Source organism: Sceloporus undulatus, chromosome 1 (genome assembly GCF_019175285.1).
Source record: "Sceloporus undulatus isolate JIND9_A2432 ecotype Alabama chromosome 1, SceUnd_v1.1, whole genome shotgun sequence".
NCBI lineage: Eukaryota > Metazoa > Chordata > Lepidosauria > Squamata > Phrynosomatidae > Sceloporus > Sceloporus undulatus.
The window spans coordinates 105,768,209-105,783,247 of NC_056522.1; the positions used below are offsets into that span (position 1 = coordinate 105,768,209).

Here is a 15,039-nt window from a genome sequence, read left to right on the forward strand (position 1 = left end):
TTATTATTATTTTGCTGTGAAAGAATTTATTATTATTATTATTATTATTATTGATAATAATAATAATGATAATAATAAATTTCTCTCACTGCAAAATAATCAGTGTAGAAACTGCAGTTCTACTTGGAAGTAAATCCTGCCTCCACCTTGGCCTCACTTTGGAGGACGTCCTGCTCCCCACCCCCAAAGAGTCCTTTAGAAACTTTACTAACCCCACTCTCTCTCTTTGTCCCCCTCTTTTCCCTCTCTCTCTCCCCCCCCCCGATCCCCCCCTCCTCGCCAGCATGTCTCCTGGCCACGTTAAAACGTGAATGCATTCATTCAGGGGGGAGCACTGGAAGCAAATGAGGCAAAATTGCAGCACGGCATCATAGGAAATTTGCAACCTGGGGTTTTTGCGGTGGTGTTCCAGAGCACAAGCAAAGTGTCATTCCACACCAGGCCAATTCGCAGTGAATTCGAAGTGAGCTTAAATGTGAATCCTGTCAACTCACTTATTTAGCAAACTCCCCAAAATGAGGAGCCAGTAAGGATTCAGTCTGGAAGCACTGAAGAAGCCCCATGGGAGGAGCTCCCATTGAAAGGAACCAGGTGTGAATATACATTGACATTATAACATGAATCCAGTGGTGTTTCTTCTGGTAGTGCCTTGGAGAAAGAGCTGCTCCCTCCCCCCCCCCCCCAAAATAGCATCCCATTTGGATATGTGGTTCTTTTGCTTTTGGAAAGGGAGGTTGGGCACAGCATTTCCCACTCCTTGAGGAGATAGCATACAGTGGGGCTTGATGCTGGCTTGCAATGTGTGGGAACGTGTTTTGGTTTGTGAAACCATATATTTATTTGAACTACACTATGTATACATGTAGTATCATGAAGACAGACAGTGTAATGGGGAGCTAGATAAAGGCACCTTTATATGTGCCTTTATGGCAACTTGTGTATATTTCTGCATGTACACGTATGTCTATGGTAAAAAATAATTTCTTCTTTGTGGTCTCTGTGAATCATACAGATGAGTTTTACTGCGCCTGCGCAGTGCTCTTCGGAAACTTCTGGAATCACTAGGCAAAGTACACTTTGCAACTTTTAGTAACTTTTTGGCGGTAACTCCGCCCACCCGTTATAAGGCCCCTGCGTTCCCGTTCTTTCCCCAGTTTCTTTTCCCCCCCGCGTTAGCTGCTTTAGGGAACTTCGCTCACTTTGCTAGCTTTTTTCGGAATCACTGTTTTGACCTCAGACCGTCTTTTGGCTATTCTCTCTCTTCTGACCTTGGTGAATTTGGACTCTCGGTTTGTTGACCTCAATTTTGGACTCTCCTTTAAACTGTCAACTTCAGTAAGGATGTCTCCAGCGCCTTTCAAGAAATGTGATGTGTGCGGGGGCAAGGTGCCTGTCCAGGACCCCCATTCCTCCTGTCTCCTTTGTATTTGCAGATGACTACTCAAAGAAATACTGTTACAGGTAAGCAACCTGTCCATGTATGAGCAAATATATATAAAATTGCTCATACATATTATTTGTTCAGTTAAGGTATATATATATATATATATCCCGAAAAAATGCAAGAGAGACAGTCAACACAAGAGACAGACAGGCATATATGTGTATGGATATGAATATACTCATATATGGATATGTATATATAGAGAGAGATAGATAGATATGCACATATATATCTATATACCTATATACATACAGTATACATATGTATACACATGCACACATCTATATATATGTGCATTTATGTTTATGCATACATATTAATGTATCTGCAGAAGTATATACATTTATATACACCCATATATTTATATGTGTGTGTGTGTGTGTGTGTGTGTATGTGTGTGTGCATGAGTGTGTACATATACAAATGTATATGCAGGCCAATTATTAAAGAACAAGACCCAGTTTATGTTGTTGTAGCTCTGTGTGCATGTAATTATGTATATGTCTGATTGCATCTGAACTTGTTCAACTTCAAGGGCAAGAAATTTTGCAACAGAACAACACATTTTCCCGACCATATTTGAACAAATATTCCAAAGAAAGATGTTTTTTTCAATTTTCATATAAAATTCTGTCCAAACTCTTTAGATGACAAATTACAAAAATCATAAGCCTTGCAATTACTCACCGTGACTCTGGAATTTGGCTAACTGCAGAGAAAATGCCAGTGATCTTCACCTCCGTACAGCATAAACTACCAAGGCCATGCACTCTGATAACAGAAAAGGTTTTTAAAGGTCAATAACAGATAAGGTATTTTATGCTGGAGAGCTACAGTCTGTGCTGCTAATAACTGATCCACTGGGAATCATTCTTGTACTGCCATCTACCTTTGGGATATACAGTGAGCACAACAGTACACACAAAAATTATGTAATTTTTCCTAAAGGATTTTAAAATGCCTGATTTTAATTTTTTTAAATCTCTTTCACAGTTTGATCTCCAGATCGAACCAGGAGTTCAGTTTATAGCTCCTACAATTTCTAATCTGCTTCAACTATCAATAACAATATATCATCATCATCATCATCATCATCATCATCATCATCATCATCATCATCTAATACAGTATGTTCTGAGGAGAATAAGACCTTATCACATGGGGTTAAAACCCTGGGTTGCCTTTCCCAAATTCAGTCCTAATTTGGGAGGCAGCTGGATATTATCACAAAGAAATTATGGCTGAATTGCTACCTGGGTCCATCCCGGATGCAGCCCAGGTCCTGTAAGCCACTTTGGTGGCCATTTTTAGAAGTCAGATGCTTCTAACTTCTAAAAAGGGCTGCATCCGGGACAGACCCAGGTGGCAATTCAGGCATGATTTCTTTGTGATAATATCCAGCTGCCTCCTGAATTAGGACTGAATTTGGGAAAGGTAATCCAGGGTTTTAACCCCATGCGATAAGGTCCTCAGGCTGATCTGTTTTACTATTTTTCATGCTGCGCAGCCATAGGAATACCCATCACACTCAAGAGAATCGGTTTACTCTGTTGACAATGCTGCCACATAAACATGGAAACAGATTGTCTTTTGACAGAGAGGCAGGGTAAAAAAAAGTGTTATTCTTTTATTATTATTTTTACTAGCTGATGCTTTCTATCCCAATTCACTCTCCATACTCTCCTCAGTCTCTTCCCTTTCTCAGCTCTTCCCCTCACTTTCAGAACTTTAGCAGTCACAGAATATCCTTCATAGATTTTTCTTTAGGAAATTTGCTTCTCAGAGGAGTTTATCAGACAAGGGAAATTGGAAGTATAATCCAATAGCAATTCGAACGCAAACATGGGGTTTAATGTTATTGTGTGATAGACTACCACTCGCAATTTCTGGCAATGGGAAGTCAGTCTGAATGCAATCATAGGGTTTCATGTTATTGCATGATAGACTACCACACACCAATTCGGGCAATGGCATGCTATTTTTAGGCAATGGGAAGCCAGTCTGAATGCAATTCGCATTCACATAAATTCACTAAACTAGCCCCACTTTCTTTTCATTCAAAATTAAGAGAAATCCCTCTGGTGTGATAAACTCGAGACAAAAATGGTAAAGGGACTTTAGATGATTACACTAAGGCGGGTTATAGACCGCCCATTTGGGGCGGTCTGCACCCGCCCCTTTCCCCGGGGTGTCGGGGCCTCAGTGTGTAGAGCGGCAGCCGCTAAGGCCCCGATCTGCCGCTTTTCAGGCTGCAGGGAAGCAGCAAAACGACACTTCCCTGCAGCCTGAAAAGGGGTGTCCCTGGGGCTTCAAGCCCCAAGGACACCCTGTGGCAGCGGGGAGAAGAGAAAGGGGCCGCTTGGCCCCTTTCTCTTTTAGTCCGCTGGGCGCAGCCGTCTGAAGGCTGCGCCCAGTGGACTAAACCAGGAAGGAGCTCTGAAATGGAGCTCCTTCCTGCTCTGTGTTCAGGGTGCAATAAACGTCCTGGCGCGGAGCAAGGACGTCACGTCTGCGCTGCCCCGTCTAGAGGCGGCGCGGCCGTGACGTCCTCACGGCGGCGGCCGTATGGAAGGGCTGCTGTCGTTTAGTGCGTGACGAGCACGCACTAGGGTTAGGGCAGTGCAGAAGCACCGTCCTTTTGTAACCCTAGTGCGTGTTCGTCACGCACTAAAGTGCCGGTCTGTAACCGGCCAAAGTGAACATGAGCTCATCAATTAACACAGTTTTTCTTCTTCAATAAATACTCTCCTTAAGGACAAGGAGAGTTGTGCTCTATGAAAGCTGTACAGCTGTGCTGGCGAACCTATAGCACACGTGCCACTTCTGGCACGTCATCCAGTTGCTGATGGCAAGGCGTCACCAGTGGAACAGGCATGAGGTGGGGTGGGAACATGCGCACATTTGCACATGGCTCAGCTCCTTGTACCAGCTCAGTTTGTCCCAGAACAACCGGAGCACAGGAAGGAGGGGTGGGGAAGCACATGCAGCGGGGCGACTCCTTGTTGCAGCCTAGGTGTCCAAAGCAAAACCAAGCCCAGTCCATTCCCATTGGAAGCCCAGCCCCACCCCCGAGGCACAGACCCCTGGGGGACACCATTTTGTTCTTGACCTCCTCCTCCCCCCAGACTTGGGTGTGTGTGTGGTATGTCTTCAGGTCTTGGAAATTGTTTCAAACAAGATTTGCTGTTTTCTTCCCTACTCTTCCTCCATTTCCCCATTCTTCTTTCCCTTCCCTTCCTCTCCTTCCCATCCCTGAAGTCATTCTATATATCCTCCCTCCCCTTTCCTTCTCTTCCTTCCATTCCCTTCTTCTCCCCTCCTCCCTATCCGCCTACATGTTCTCCTTCTCTCATCTTCTTTCCCTTCCTCCCTGTAAGTGTCCTACATGTCCTCCCTTCTACTCTTTTCTTCCTTTCCCTTCCCTTCCTCCCTGCCAGCATCCTACATGTCCTCCCTCCATTTTCTTCTCTTCCTTCCATCCCCTTCTTCTCCCCCTCCTCCCTATCCGCCTCCTACATGTCCTCCATCTCATTCCTTCTCTTCCTTCCCTTCCTTTCTCTTCCCTTCCTCTCCCCCTCCTCCCTGCCAGCATCCTACATGTCCTCCCTCCCTTTCCTTCTTTTCCTTCCAACTCTTCCTCTCCCCCTCCTCACTACAGTACCGGCATCCTACATGTCTTCCCTTGCTTTCCTTCCCTTCCTCCCCTTCCTCCCCTTCCTTCCTTCCTTCCTTCCTTCCTTCCTTCCTTCCTTCCTTCCTTCCCTTTCTTTCTTCTCTACCTCCTTCCTGCTGGTGTCCTATATGTCCTCTCTTCCTTTCCTTTCCTTCTCTTTCTTTCTTTTCCTTCCTCTCTCCCTCCTCCCTGCCAGCATCTTACATGTCCTCCCTTCTTTCCCTTCTTCCTTCCCCTTCCCCCTCCTTCCTGCCAGCGTCCTACATATCCTTCCTTCCTTTCCTCCTCTACCTTTCCCTTCTCCCCCCATCCCTGCTGGCATCCTGTCTTACATGTCCTCCCTCCCTTACCTCCTCTTCCTTCCCTTCTTTTACTATGCCCTTCATACTTTCTTGGAAAGTTATTTCAAATGGGGTTTTCCATTGTCATTCTCTGAGGCTGAGAGAGTGTGACTTTGTGTGTGCATTTTCAAGTAGTTTCTGGGGACTCTATCCTGGGGGTTTCTGGTGACCTACCTTGGGTTTTTCATGGCATGTTTTGTAGAGGGGGTTTGCCATTGCAATCTTCTGAGGCTGAGAGAGTGTCACTTCAGGAATGAATGTGTGTTTTGTGCCTTTAAGTTGTTTCTGGTGGCCTACCATGGAGTGTACCTGGCATGTTATGTAGACGGAGTTTGCCACTGGCATCTTCTGAAGCTGAGAAAGTGTGTCCTGCCCAAGATTTGCCCCACAGTGGGTTTCATAGTCCAGTGGGAACTACACCTCTGATGTGTGTGTGTTGTGTGGAATATCAGTATGCACAGGGTGTTCTATGGAAGACATTCAAGGAAAATGTAGGGTGTGATCAAATAAACACTAAAAAAAACCACTCCTATAAATTTAGCATTCTTAGTCATGCAAAAAATGGAGGATATTCAAGGAAAATGGAGGACCTGACCAAATAAAAACTAAAAACATTCATGGAAATGCCAATTCATGCTACTTAGCCATGCTCAAAATGGAGGACATTGCAAAATAAATACTAAAAAACATTTCTATAAATATAAAGCCATGCTTCTTATCCATGCTCAAAATGGGGGGACATTCAAGACATTCAAGGAAGATGGAGGACATGACAACATAAAAGCTAAAAATAGTCAGAAATATACATTCAGTTCATTAGGTTTATTTACATCTATACAGTGAGCCCACGCCATATGCAGGCTCCTTATAGGCGGCTTTCAGCATACGCTGAAGCTGCCTGGGAAATGCGTGTTTGACTGCATGCATTGTCGTGCGGTGAGCACAAGCCCCATTATATCCATTGGGTCTCATGAATGGTGTGCACGCAGCTGCAGAGCACACGTGCAGCTGCACAGCAAACATGAGCCCCATTGGTTATAATGGGGCTCAAGCTTACACGTTATTTGCTTTACGCGGGGGGCTCCAGAACAGATCCCCCGTGTAAAGCAAGGGACCACTGTATTACATATTGTTGTTGTGTCTTTAAGTTTTCAAGATTTGTTCAGAGGGGATTTTTGTCACTGCCATCATTTGAGGCTGAGAGAGTATGACTTGTCCAAGCTCATCCAGTGGGTTTCCATGGCTGAGCTGGGATTTGAACCCTGGTCTCCAGAGTCACACACTCTGTGTAGAGAGGTGCAGTGCCCCTGGCATCCGGAGACACCCAGTGCAGGAATGTCACTGAGTTTGGGCACTCGGTCTCTGAAAGGTTCACCATCACTGCTGTAGGGAGTATATCTTACATACATAATATGAAGACGGCTCATCAGTTCACAGAAAGATATATGTGTTTCACCAAAACAAAGAGGCCATTCACTGTACTATAGGTTGAATAAGGTGGCTAAAAAAATTAATGCAAGCTCTGGAATACTGTGTCCAGTTCTGGGCACCACAATTCAAAAAGGATGTTGACAAGTTCAGAAGAGGGTGACCAAAATGATGAAAGGTCTGGAAATTGTGCCCTAAGAGGGGTGACTTAGAAAGCTGGGAATGTTTAGCCTGGAGAAGAGAAGGTTAAGAGGTGATATGATATTAGCCAATCTTTGTGACATGCCCAAAGGTCAGCTGGAGTGAGGTCACCTGCATCTGCCCTGACTGCAGCTCTCCTCCCTTTTGTCCCTCTAGTTATCTCAGGGCTTTCTTTCCACAATTTATCTTGTGCCTAATACGTTCTCTTCCCTTCCATATCCACCAGTTTTGACAAACTAGTGAAAGTAATTTTAAAGTCCACATTCATCTTTATTTCCCCATAATATAAATATGAATGCCAAACCCATCTCCATTCATGGCCTGCCAGTTCTAATATCTTTGTATTTTCTAAAGCAGTGATGGCAAACCTTTTAGGGACAGAATGTCCCAACTCGAAGGTGTTCTGGCAGTGGGTGTTACTAGTGCTGGTGCCAGAACCTCCAGGGGGGGATGAGACTTCTGGAGGCACGGGACCTCTGCCTACCAGGGGTGGGAGTTCTTGGGGCAGGACTTCCCTGGAGACAGCTAATTAGCAGGAAAGCGCTATTAAACTTTTGTACTGCAGATCATACACCATAGCAGCGATCAAGGAAGTCATTAATGGATTTTTCATGTGAGTAAAAAGACTTGCTTCTACTATGTTCCCCAAGGTTCAACCACACACAGTGATGACATATGATATGTGGGTGGGGAAAAGTATTATCATACCTCTTTGAGGACCATGTGTGATAAAGGCCCAAAAGGGGAGAGACTGCATGTGAATTAATATCATGTTTATGCAACTGCTTTTGGTAATCTTGCATTTAATGAAACTGTCTATGACCAGAGGTGAATACTTTAAACCAAAAAAAATATCTTAGAAATGTGGCATACAAACTTAAAGAAGCCCCAATAGAACATGATGGCCCACAGAAAGCTATATCTGAGACAGTTATAAAAAGACACAGGTGAAGATACTAAGCATAAGCATATATTCATTAGTATGCAATCAGTACACAGAGATATGAAGTGTATGCTGATTGTAGGTGAGAATCACCCAGGGCCGGCTCTAGGTATTTGGCCACCCTAGGTAAGAAATGTTTTGGCATCCCCTCTCGCCCCTCATAATTATTTTCACCCTTGATTTCCGCTGTTTCGTTTGTTAAAGCTAAATATGACATAAAACTTAGGTTCCAATCTCTCGTTATAGTATTGAGAATTAGTCAAAAGCCAATTAGGTTTTTACATGTTAAAGACTTTTTTATGCTGCTTGTATTGTCTCTGTAGCCTAATTTATTGCCTTTTATAGAACAACATTCTTTTTCTGATTTCTGATTACGTAATGATAAAAGACATAGGATACAGGGCGGCTGTGTGCCCCCCTATTCCCTAAGATAATGTAATAATAAATAGAGTACTCTCCTAAACAACTAAAACTTCCTCTTTACTTAGTTTAAAACTTGCCATAAGAATGCAGCACAGTATTAAAGGTACTAGGCAAACATTCAAAATCAAACACAAACACTGAAACACTATTGCATGATCACTACCAAAAATGCAAAACACGATAACAGACTAATTGGTTTGTTGTTAACAGTAAACTCAAGACAACTGGTGACTGTCATTCCAAGTTGTGACACCAAGAGTAAGGCACTTGCTGTGCCACATGCTCTGTTATGGGTCTTGATGCCAACATGAGGGAGATGAGAGGAAGGTGTGTGTATACTCACAAAACCATGGATTCATGACTTTCAGGTTTTTAAAAGGTAATTACAAAGAAACTGTTTTGCTTTCTTTTGAGAAACAGTGTTCCTTCATAAATAGATGGAACAATCAGGATGGCTAAGTGTGTTTGTTGGCCTGGGAATAATAATGGCAAAGAAGTAGTGCTCAAAAGTAGTGTTCAAAAGTTAACATCTCAAACCTGGAATCTCTCATATGTTAATCACAACTGATCTGATTCATCACTGTGGCCTGTGCTTTCCCTCTTGCCCCTTCTTTATTGCCTCTCCAGCACTGCAATTGAAAAGATATATTCCTTGGGAAGCAGACATGGTATTTTCATTTATGTTATCTTGGAAAATAAAAGGTTCTTTGAAACCTTAGAATAAATTTTAAGAGGCTGTTTATATTTGCACAGGCACTATGTGGAGGGCATAGAACATTTTGAGCCTGATTTATCATGAAGGCCATTGAAATAGGACTGAAGACACTGACTTGCTAAATAGAGTTCCTTGGCTGGAGTACAACTTCCATAATAGAGATTACATCAGTCACCCATCACCTCATCTCTTTGCTAACCATCTGCCCTATTTTTTTTTAGTGCTGATGGGATTAAGTAAAGGAATGACAAAGGTATGGGCCTATTAATTCTTTCATTTTATTTACTGAATTTGTTGTTGTAACTTGCTTTTTGTTCACAGAGATTATCAGAAACAGAACCAGTAGAAAGTAACCTTCTGCAGTTTCTTGGAACAAGTCATTTTTGCTGTGGAGGGTATGATGCAAACAAGGAGTTTATCATATGGGGAAAATTGAGAGTTTGAACAGGCTTTTTCTGGGACAGTCACACTATCATGGTGAAGATTTTCACACAATGTCATGATTAGAGAGGTACTTGAGGTACTCGTGATAGGTACCCCAAGTCCAGACAGAGAAATTTGCCATCCTATCCTTGATGGGGTCACGCTCCCCCTAAAGGATAAAGTTTGCAGTTTGGGAATACTCCTGGACTCATCTCTGCAGTTATCTCACGTGGATGCGATAGCCAGAAGTGCTTGGTTTCAGCTTCAGCTGATACGCCAACTGCGTCCCTGTCTGGACAGAAAGGACCTTGAAACAGTAGTACACGCACTGGTAATCTTTCGCTTGGATTTCTGTAATGCGCTCTACATGGGGCTACCTTTGTACCAGGTTCGGAAACTTCAACTCGTTCAAAATGCTGCAGCCAGATTGGTCGCGGGAACTTCTAGAACCGACCATATAACACCTGTACTGAAATCTCTCCACTGGCTGCCAATTAGCTTCCGGGCGCAATACAAAGGGTTGGTCATTACCTATAAACCCCTATATGGCTCAGGCCCGAGTTACTTGAAGGAGTGCCTCTCCCTACATAATCTGCCCCGCACTCTCATAACAACGGGGAAACACTCGAATACCCCAGAGTGAGATTGTCAACAACTCACCAGAGAGCCTACACAGCAATAGCTCCAATTTATTGTAATGCACTCCCAGAAGGGATTAGACTCCGCCCTACATTGGAAGCCTTTAAAAAGTCACTGAAAACCCATCTTTTTCATTTGGCATATCCTTCCAATTCTATATAAAGATATTACACCCCGATAAGACCAGTGTGCCTAATCAAAACTGATAGTGTGACTGTTGATATATTGCTTTTAAGGTTTTTAATCTGTATGACATTTTGATATATTGTATTGTATTTTATTGTAATATGTTATAATTCGATATGTAAACTGCTTTGATCTGGAGGAAAGGCGGTATATAAATAAAAGTTTTATATTTATTATTATTATTAGAGAGGACTTATCTCAGGAAGAATCAGGAATGCCCCAGCAACAAATCATTCATGGGGAAGTCCTGTGAATGATTTGTTCCTGGAGCATTCCTGGTCCTTCCTGGGATAAGTCCTCTCTAAGCATGATGTGTGTGAAAATCTTTGCTGTGATTGCATGGCCGTCCCCAGAAAATGCCTGTTTAAATCCCTGATTTCCCCAGTGTGATAAAGTCCAGAGTCTTGTCAATATATACCTACATGTAAGCGACATGTAGTGACGTGCGGACGCTGAGCATCACTTACGTAAAGATAGCAGCCCTCATGTGGATGGGAAGCCGCCATCAGGATGCCGCCTGCATGTACTAGGGTTAGGGATCGTGTGGTTGGTGTGCGGTCCCTAACCCTAGTATCACTGCTGCCACGCCACATTTGGGCCATCTGTTTTGGCCTTATGACTTAGGGAAAGGGCAGGCAATTGGGAATGGTTGTGAGCTTGTACAGATATTAAGTGTGTGTGTGTGTGCGCACGCGCACCTGTACTCACCCACATGCGCCACATCATGAGCCTTCAAGTTGACTTATGGAGAACCCATGAATTTTAGAGGGATTTCTTAGACAAGGAATAACCAGGAATAGTGCAATTAGTAAAACAAAGATGCAATAAAATTACTAGCTACTGAGAAGTTAAAATATTAAATAATTATAACATGTCATTAAATAAACATATTAAGACTCATCTTAAAATCAGACTAGTGTAAAAAAAGTTTAAGGTTTTCTCAAAGCCCCACCCTGCACAAAGTGGGTACCATCTTTTTTTTAATTTCTTATCAAACTTTTCTTAATGTCTTATCTAATCTGTAAAGTAGGCAGTGGTGATATGTCATAGCTAAACCATGTTTCATCTCAGGATCTGAGAAGCTCTGCACTGAAAATATGCAGCTTCCTTGGAAAGTGACTGAAGAAGAGTTGAATAATGTTGTGGATAAGGATTCATTTGAGAAAATGAGTGAGGTTTATAGAAGTAATTGTAAAACCTTGCCCTCTAACCTCCCAGATTTCAACAAAAGATCATTTCTGTATAAAAGTAAGTTAGTGGCCAATGACAGTCAGTATGGTGGAGCTTTTGTTAATAGCCCACAACTTTAGCTGACCCCTATTTGCAAATATTTGGGGGACAAATTGTTTTGTTTTGTTTTGTTTTGTTCCCCACACTTTGATAAACATGCATTTCTAATCCTGAATTATACTGCTGCATTTTGTGCTCCTTTAAAAATAGATGTTCTCTGTATAGTATGGCTTCATTTGCAACCACTAAAATGAAGGGTGGGTAGCTCCAGTGAGTCTGGAGGCCAGTTTTCAGCCCCAGAAAAATCAAGGAGCTACATGAACTTCTGAGATGTCAAAACAAGCAACCAGAAGTGACCAATGTTTTTGAAAAAGGAGTTTCCTTTTTTAAATAACAGTGCAAGGGACCATGAAACCTGTTTAAAGTGAATTAACATGCTGGTAGGCAATTTACCCTCTTTCTTTTGGGACTGAAAAATATTAACTTTTTTTTGCTGAAGAACATCAATGCACCACTACTGCTTGTGTTAGCCAGAAATAACATGTGGCAGAATAAAATGAACCATGCCAGAATCAGGGGGGAAATAAAGGTTAGTTTGGGCTTTTTTGTATTTTATGTGAGCAGTTCCCACATTCCTAAACTCCAGGAAATCCTGCTCCAGTACCCTGGAGTTTTGTGGTCTTTCTATCAGATCTCACAATGTGCATGGGACAGGAAGCAGTTGTAAGCTGGTAGTGAACCAAATAACATCTATTTTCTCCAGTAAGCATTAGGGCTTTTGAATCCAGCTGTTGTCATTATGGATAATGGATACTAACTATCATTTTCATCTCACTTTCTCTCTAAATTCTGTACCAGGTACTGTTGGAGACTGGAAAGACATAATCATGGTTGCACAAAATGAAAGGTTTGAAAGTGTTTTTAAGGAGAGGATGGAAAAACTACTCATCAGAGTCTACTGGGATATCATTGAATTATGACATGTGAATCTTTTGCTTCATATAGATTTTTAATTTGATGAAGCAACAAATTTGCCTCAACTTGTTTCAAAATCATTTTTCAGTTGGGGAAAAGTGGAGATACTTTCTAGATATTTCTCATTACATCCAGATTTGGAATAAAATTTGCCAGAATATACACCTTCTTGAAGATAGTTTTCTTTGTTCAAGTTGGATGTTGATCCATAATTAAGGGTGGGAGAATTTTGTGTCCTATATTTGATACCATGTGCTCCTTAATCTACACTATTTGTTATTTTTTTGCTTTTGCCAGAGAATTGCATTGCAATATTCAGTGAAGGGCAAATGGTGAAAAGGATGATAGGATAACTTAATTATGGCTTGTGCATTGTTCCCATCATGTTCTCTATGAAAAAGTGAACAAAATGAATTTTTTCCAGTTATTAATTATGAACCCTGCATGGACCTCTGGGATTTCTCTCTTCATATATGGTTGGAGGCTATGTTGCAGAATTTTGAGCATAATTTTGCTTGCATGGGAGATCAGTGCTACGGTCCTTTAGTTGTTGCAGTCTCTTGTCTCCTTTTTTTTGTGGATGGAGATGTATATTGATCGTTTTCATTCTGTTGGCCATCGTTTTGCTTTCCATTTCTGTTGACATATAATGGTTAGCACTAGAGTTGACTTTGTCAGTGTGGATTGCAGTAGTTTGATTCATCTGTTCCTGGAGAATTTTTTTTTTTTTTGCCATTTCTCATATTGCAGCTTCCACCTTACATCTTTTTATTCCTTCCTGGTCATGAATTATGTTATTTTTATTGTCATAGAGTGCCCCAGTCCTTGGTCTGAACTTACCTTTGATTTCCCAAATTTTGTGAAATAGGTCTCTCGTTCTTCCCTTTTTGGCAAGTTCTCTGCATTGATCGTTGTAGTAGTTTTCTTTATCTTTACGCATTAGACACTGTATTGTTGCATTCATGGTCCTTAATTTATTTTTGTCTCCTTTTCGTTTTGTTTCTCTTCTTTCCTTTATTGCTTGTAGTGTTTCACTTGTCATCCATGGTTTCTTCACTTTCTTTTTATTTGTTGGAAGTGTCTGATTGCATTACTCTTTTTTTATATTTATGGCTTCAGACCAAAGCTCTTCCAGTTCACGGTCTATTATGCTTAGTAGTGCAAATCCGTTCCTTATATTGTTAAAGAATTTTGTAGAGATATTGTTAAATCTCATTTTGGTATGATGCCTGGTTTAGTTTTCTTCTTGAGTTTTACTCTTATTTTTGATATGAGTATCATTAGAAAGACATTAGAAAGAATTAAATTATGAATAAACATGGCCAATTTCTAACAAAACGTTAGATTAAATTTATACTTTAACCAAAATGATTGTCTTAAATTAGAATTAATTTCTGTAAAAAATAAAACAAAAAAGAAAGAGGTTTCATAGTTTGATATCAAAAACATTTATGCTTTCTTGACCTGAAAAGTTATCTCCTGAAAATAGGCATCTTCTGAGACCAGAAACTAAGTGAAAAGGAGGATAGTGATATCATTGATAAGGTCACCTTTCACAAAATGGAACAAGTATCACAGGAGGAATACCAGTAGTATCAGTTTAAGTAATTTCAAAATGGAGAGTCATTGCCATCTTTCCAAAGAAGATTTCAGAGTGGTGTACATAAAGACTGAATATTTGTTTCAATAAAAATTACAGATTTTCTGAAAGGCTGTTGGCTGATCTGAAGTTTTCATGGAATGATTTATTGACTGAGCATTCAATTTGATGAGTTATACTAGACATATATGAACAGAGTTGCTGTAACTAGAGAAGCTTCAAAAACAAAAAGCACAAGCACTGAGTAATTGATTGGAAGTATCTAAATCTCCAATCAGTCAGTTTTTACCTAGTTTCTAACCCTTAACTTTTCTTCCCTACATGTTCTCTTTTTGGTACTAAACAAGAAATGAAAAGGAGTGAAGACAAACAACCACCCAAAGGGAAGGTATTTTTACCATACATCAAAGGTGTCACAGACAGAATAGGGATAGTGGTGAGGAAGCACAACCTTCAAATGGTTTACAAACTGATGAAGAAAATCCAGCAAATGCTTCACTCAGCCAAGGACAGGAGAGACTTCTCATCTTGAGGGAGAGGGAGGCAGGCTAGCTCCACCAGGCCTGCCTGGAAGAAGAAGAGCCCTCCCTCTGGTCCATCTGCCTTGGTCCAGGCCTCAGAGGGAGAGAAGAATGCTGGACCTGATCCCCTCCCCTTCTCCTTTTGTGTTGTGTCTTTTAGATTGTAAGCCTGTGGGCAGGGAACTGTCTATTATCCCCTCTGTTGTAAACTGCTCGGATTCCAAGTGATTGAGTGGTATATAAATTATTATTATTATTATTATTATTATTATTATTATTATTATTATTATTATTATT

The 15,039-nt window shown here is 41.4% G+C and overlaps 2 protein-coding genes across 3 annotated transcripts in view; one reads left to right on the top strand and one right to left on the bottom strand.

The window, feature by feature from the left end:
• Positions 1-2,361, bottom strand: part of PRSS54 (serine protease 54) — a 40,242-nt gene extending 37,881 nt beyond the window's left edge. For both annotated transcript variants that reach the window (XM_042445338.1, XM_042445337.1), the window contains exon 1: positions 2,132-2,361. The gene's annotated coding sequence lies outside the window, so the exon portion shown is untranslated. The remainder of the gene's footprint in view (positions 1-2,131) is intronic.
• The window catches only part of LOC121919101 (amine sulfotransferase-like), a 28,253-nt gene continuing 14,399 nt past the window's right edge, over positions 1,186-15,039 (top strand). Inside the window, exon 1 of the mRNA XM_042445341.1 lies at positions 1,186-1,461. Coding sequence (XP_042301275.1) covers positions 1,434-1,461 — 28 coding nt within the window. The 5' untranslated portion in view covers positions 1,186-1,433. The remainder of the gene's footprint in view (positions 1,462-15,039) is intronic.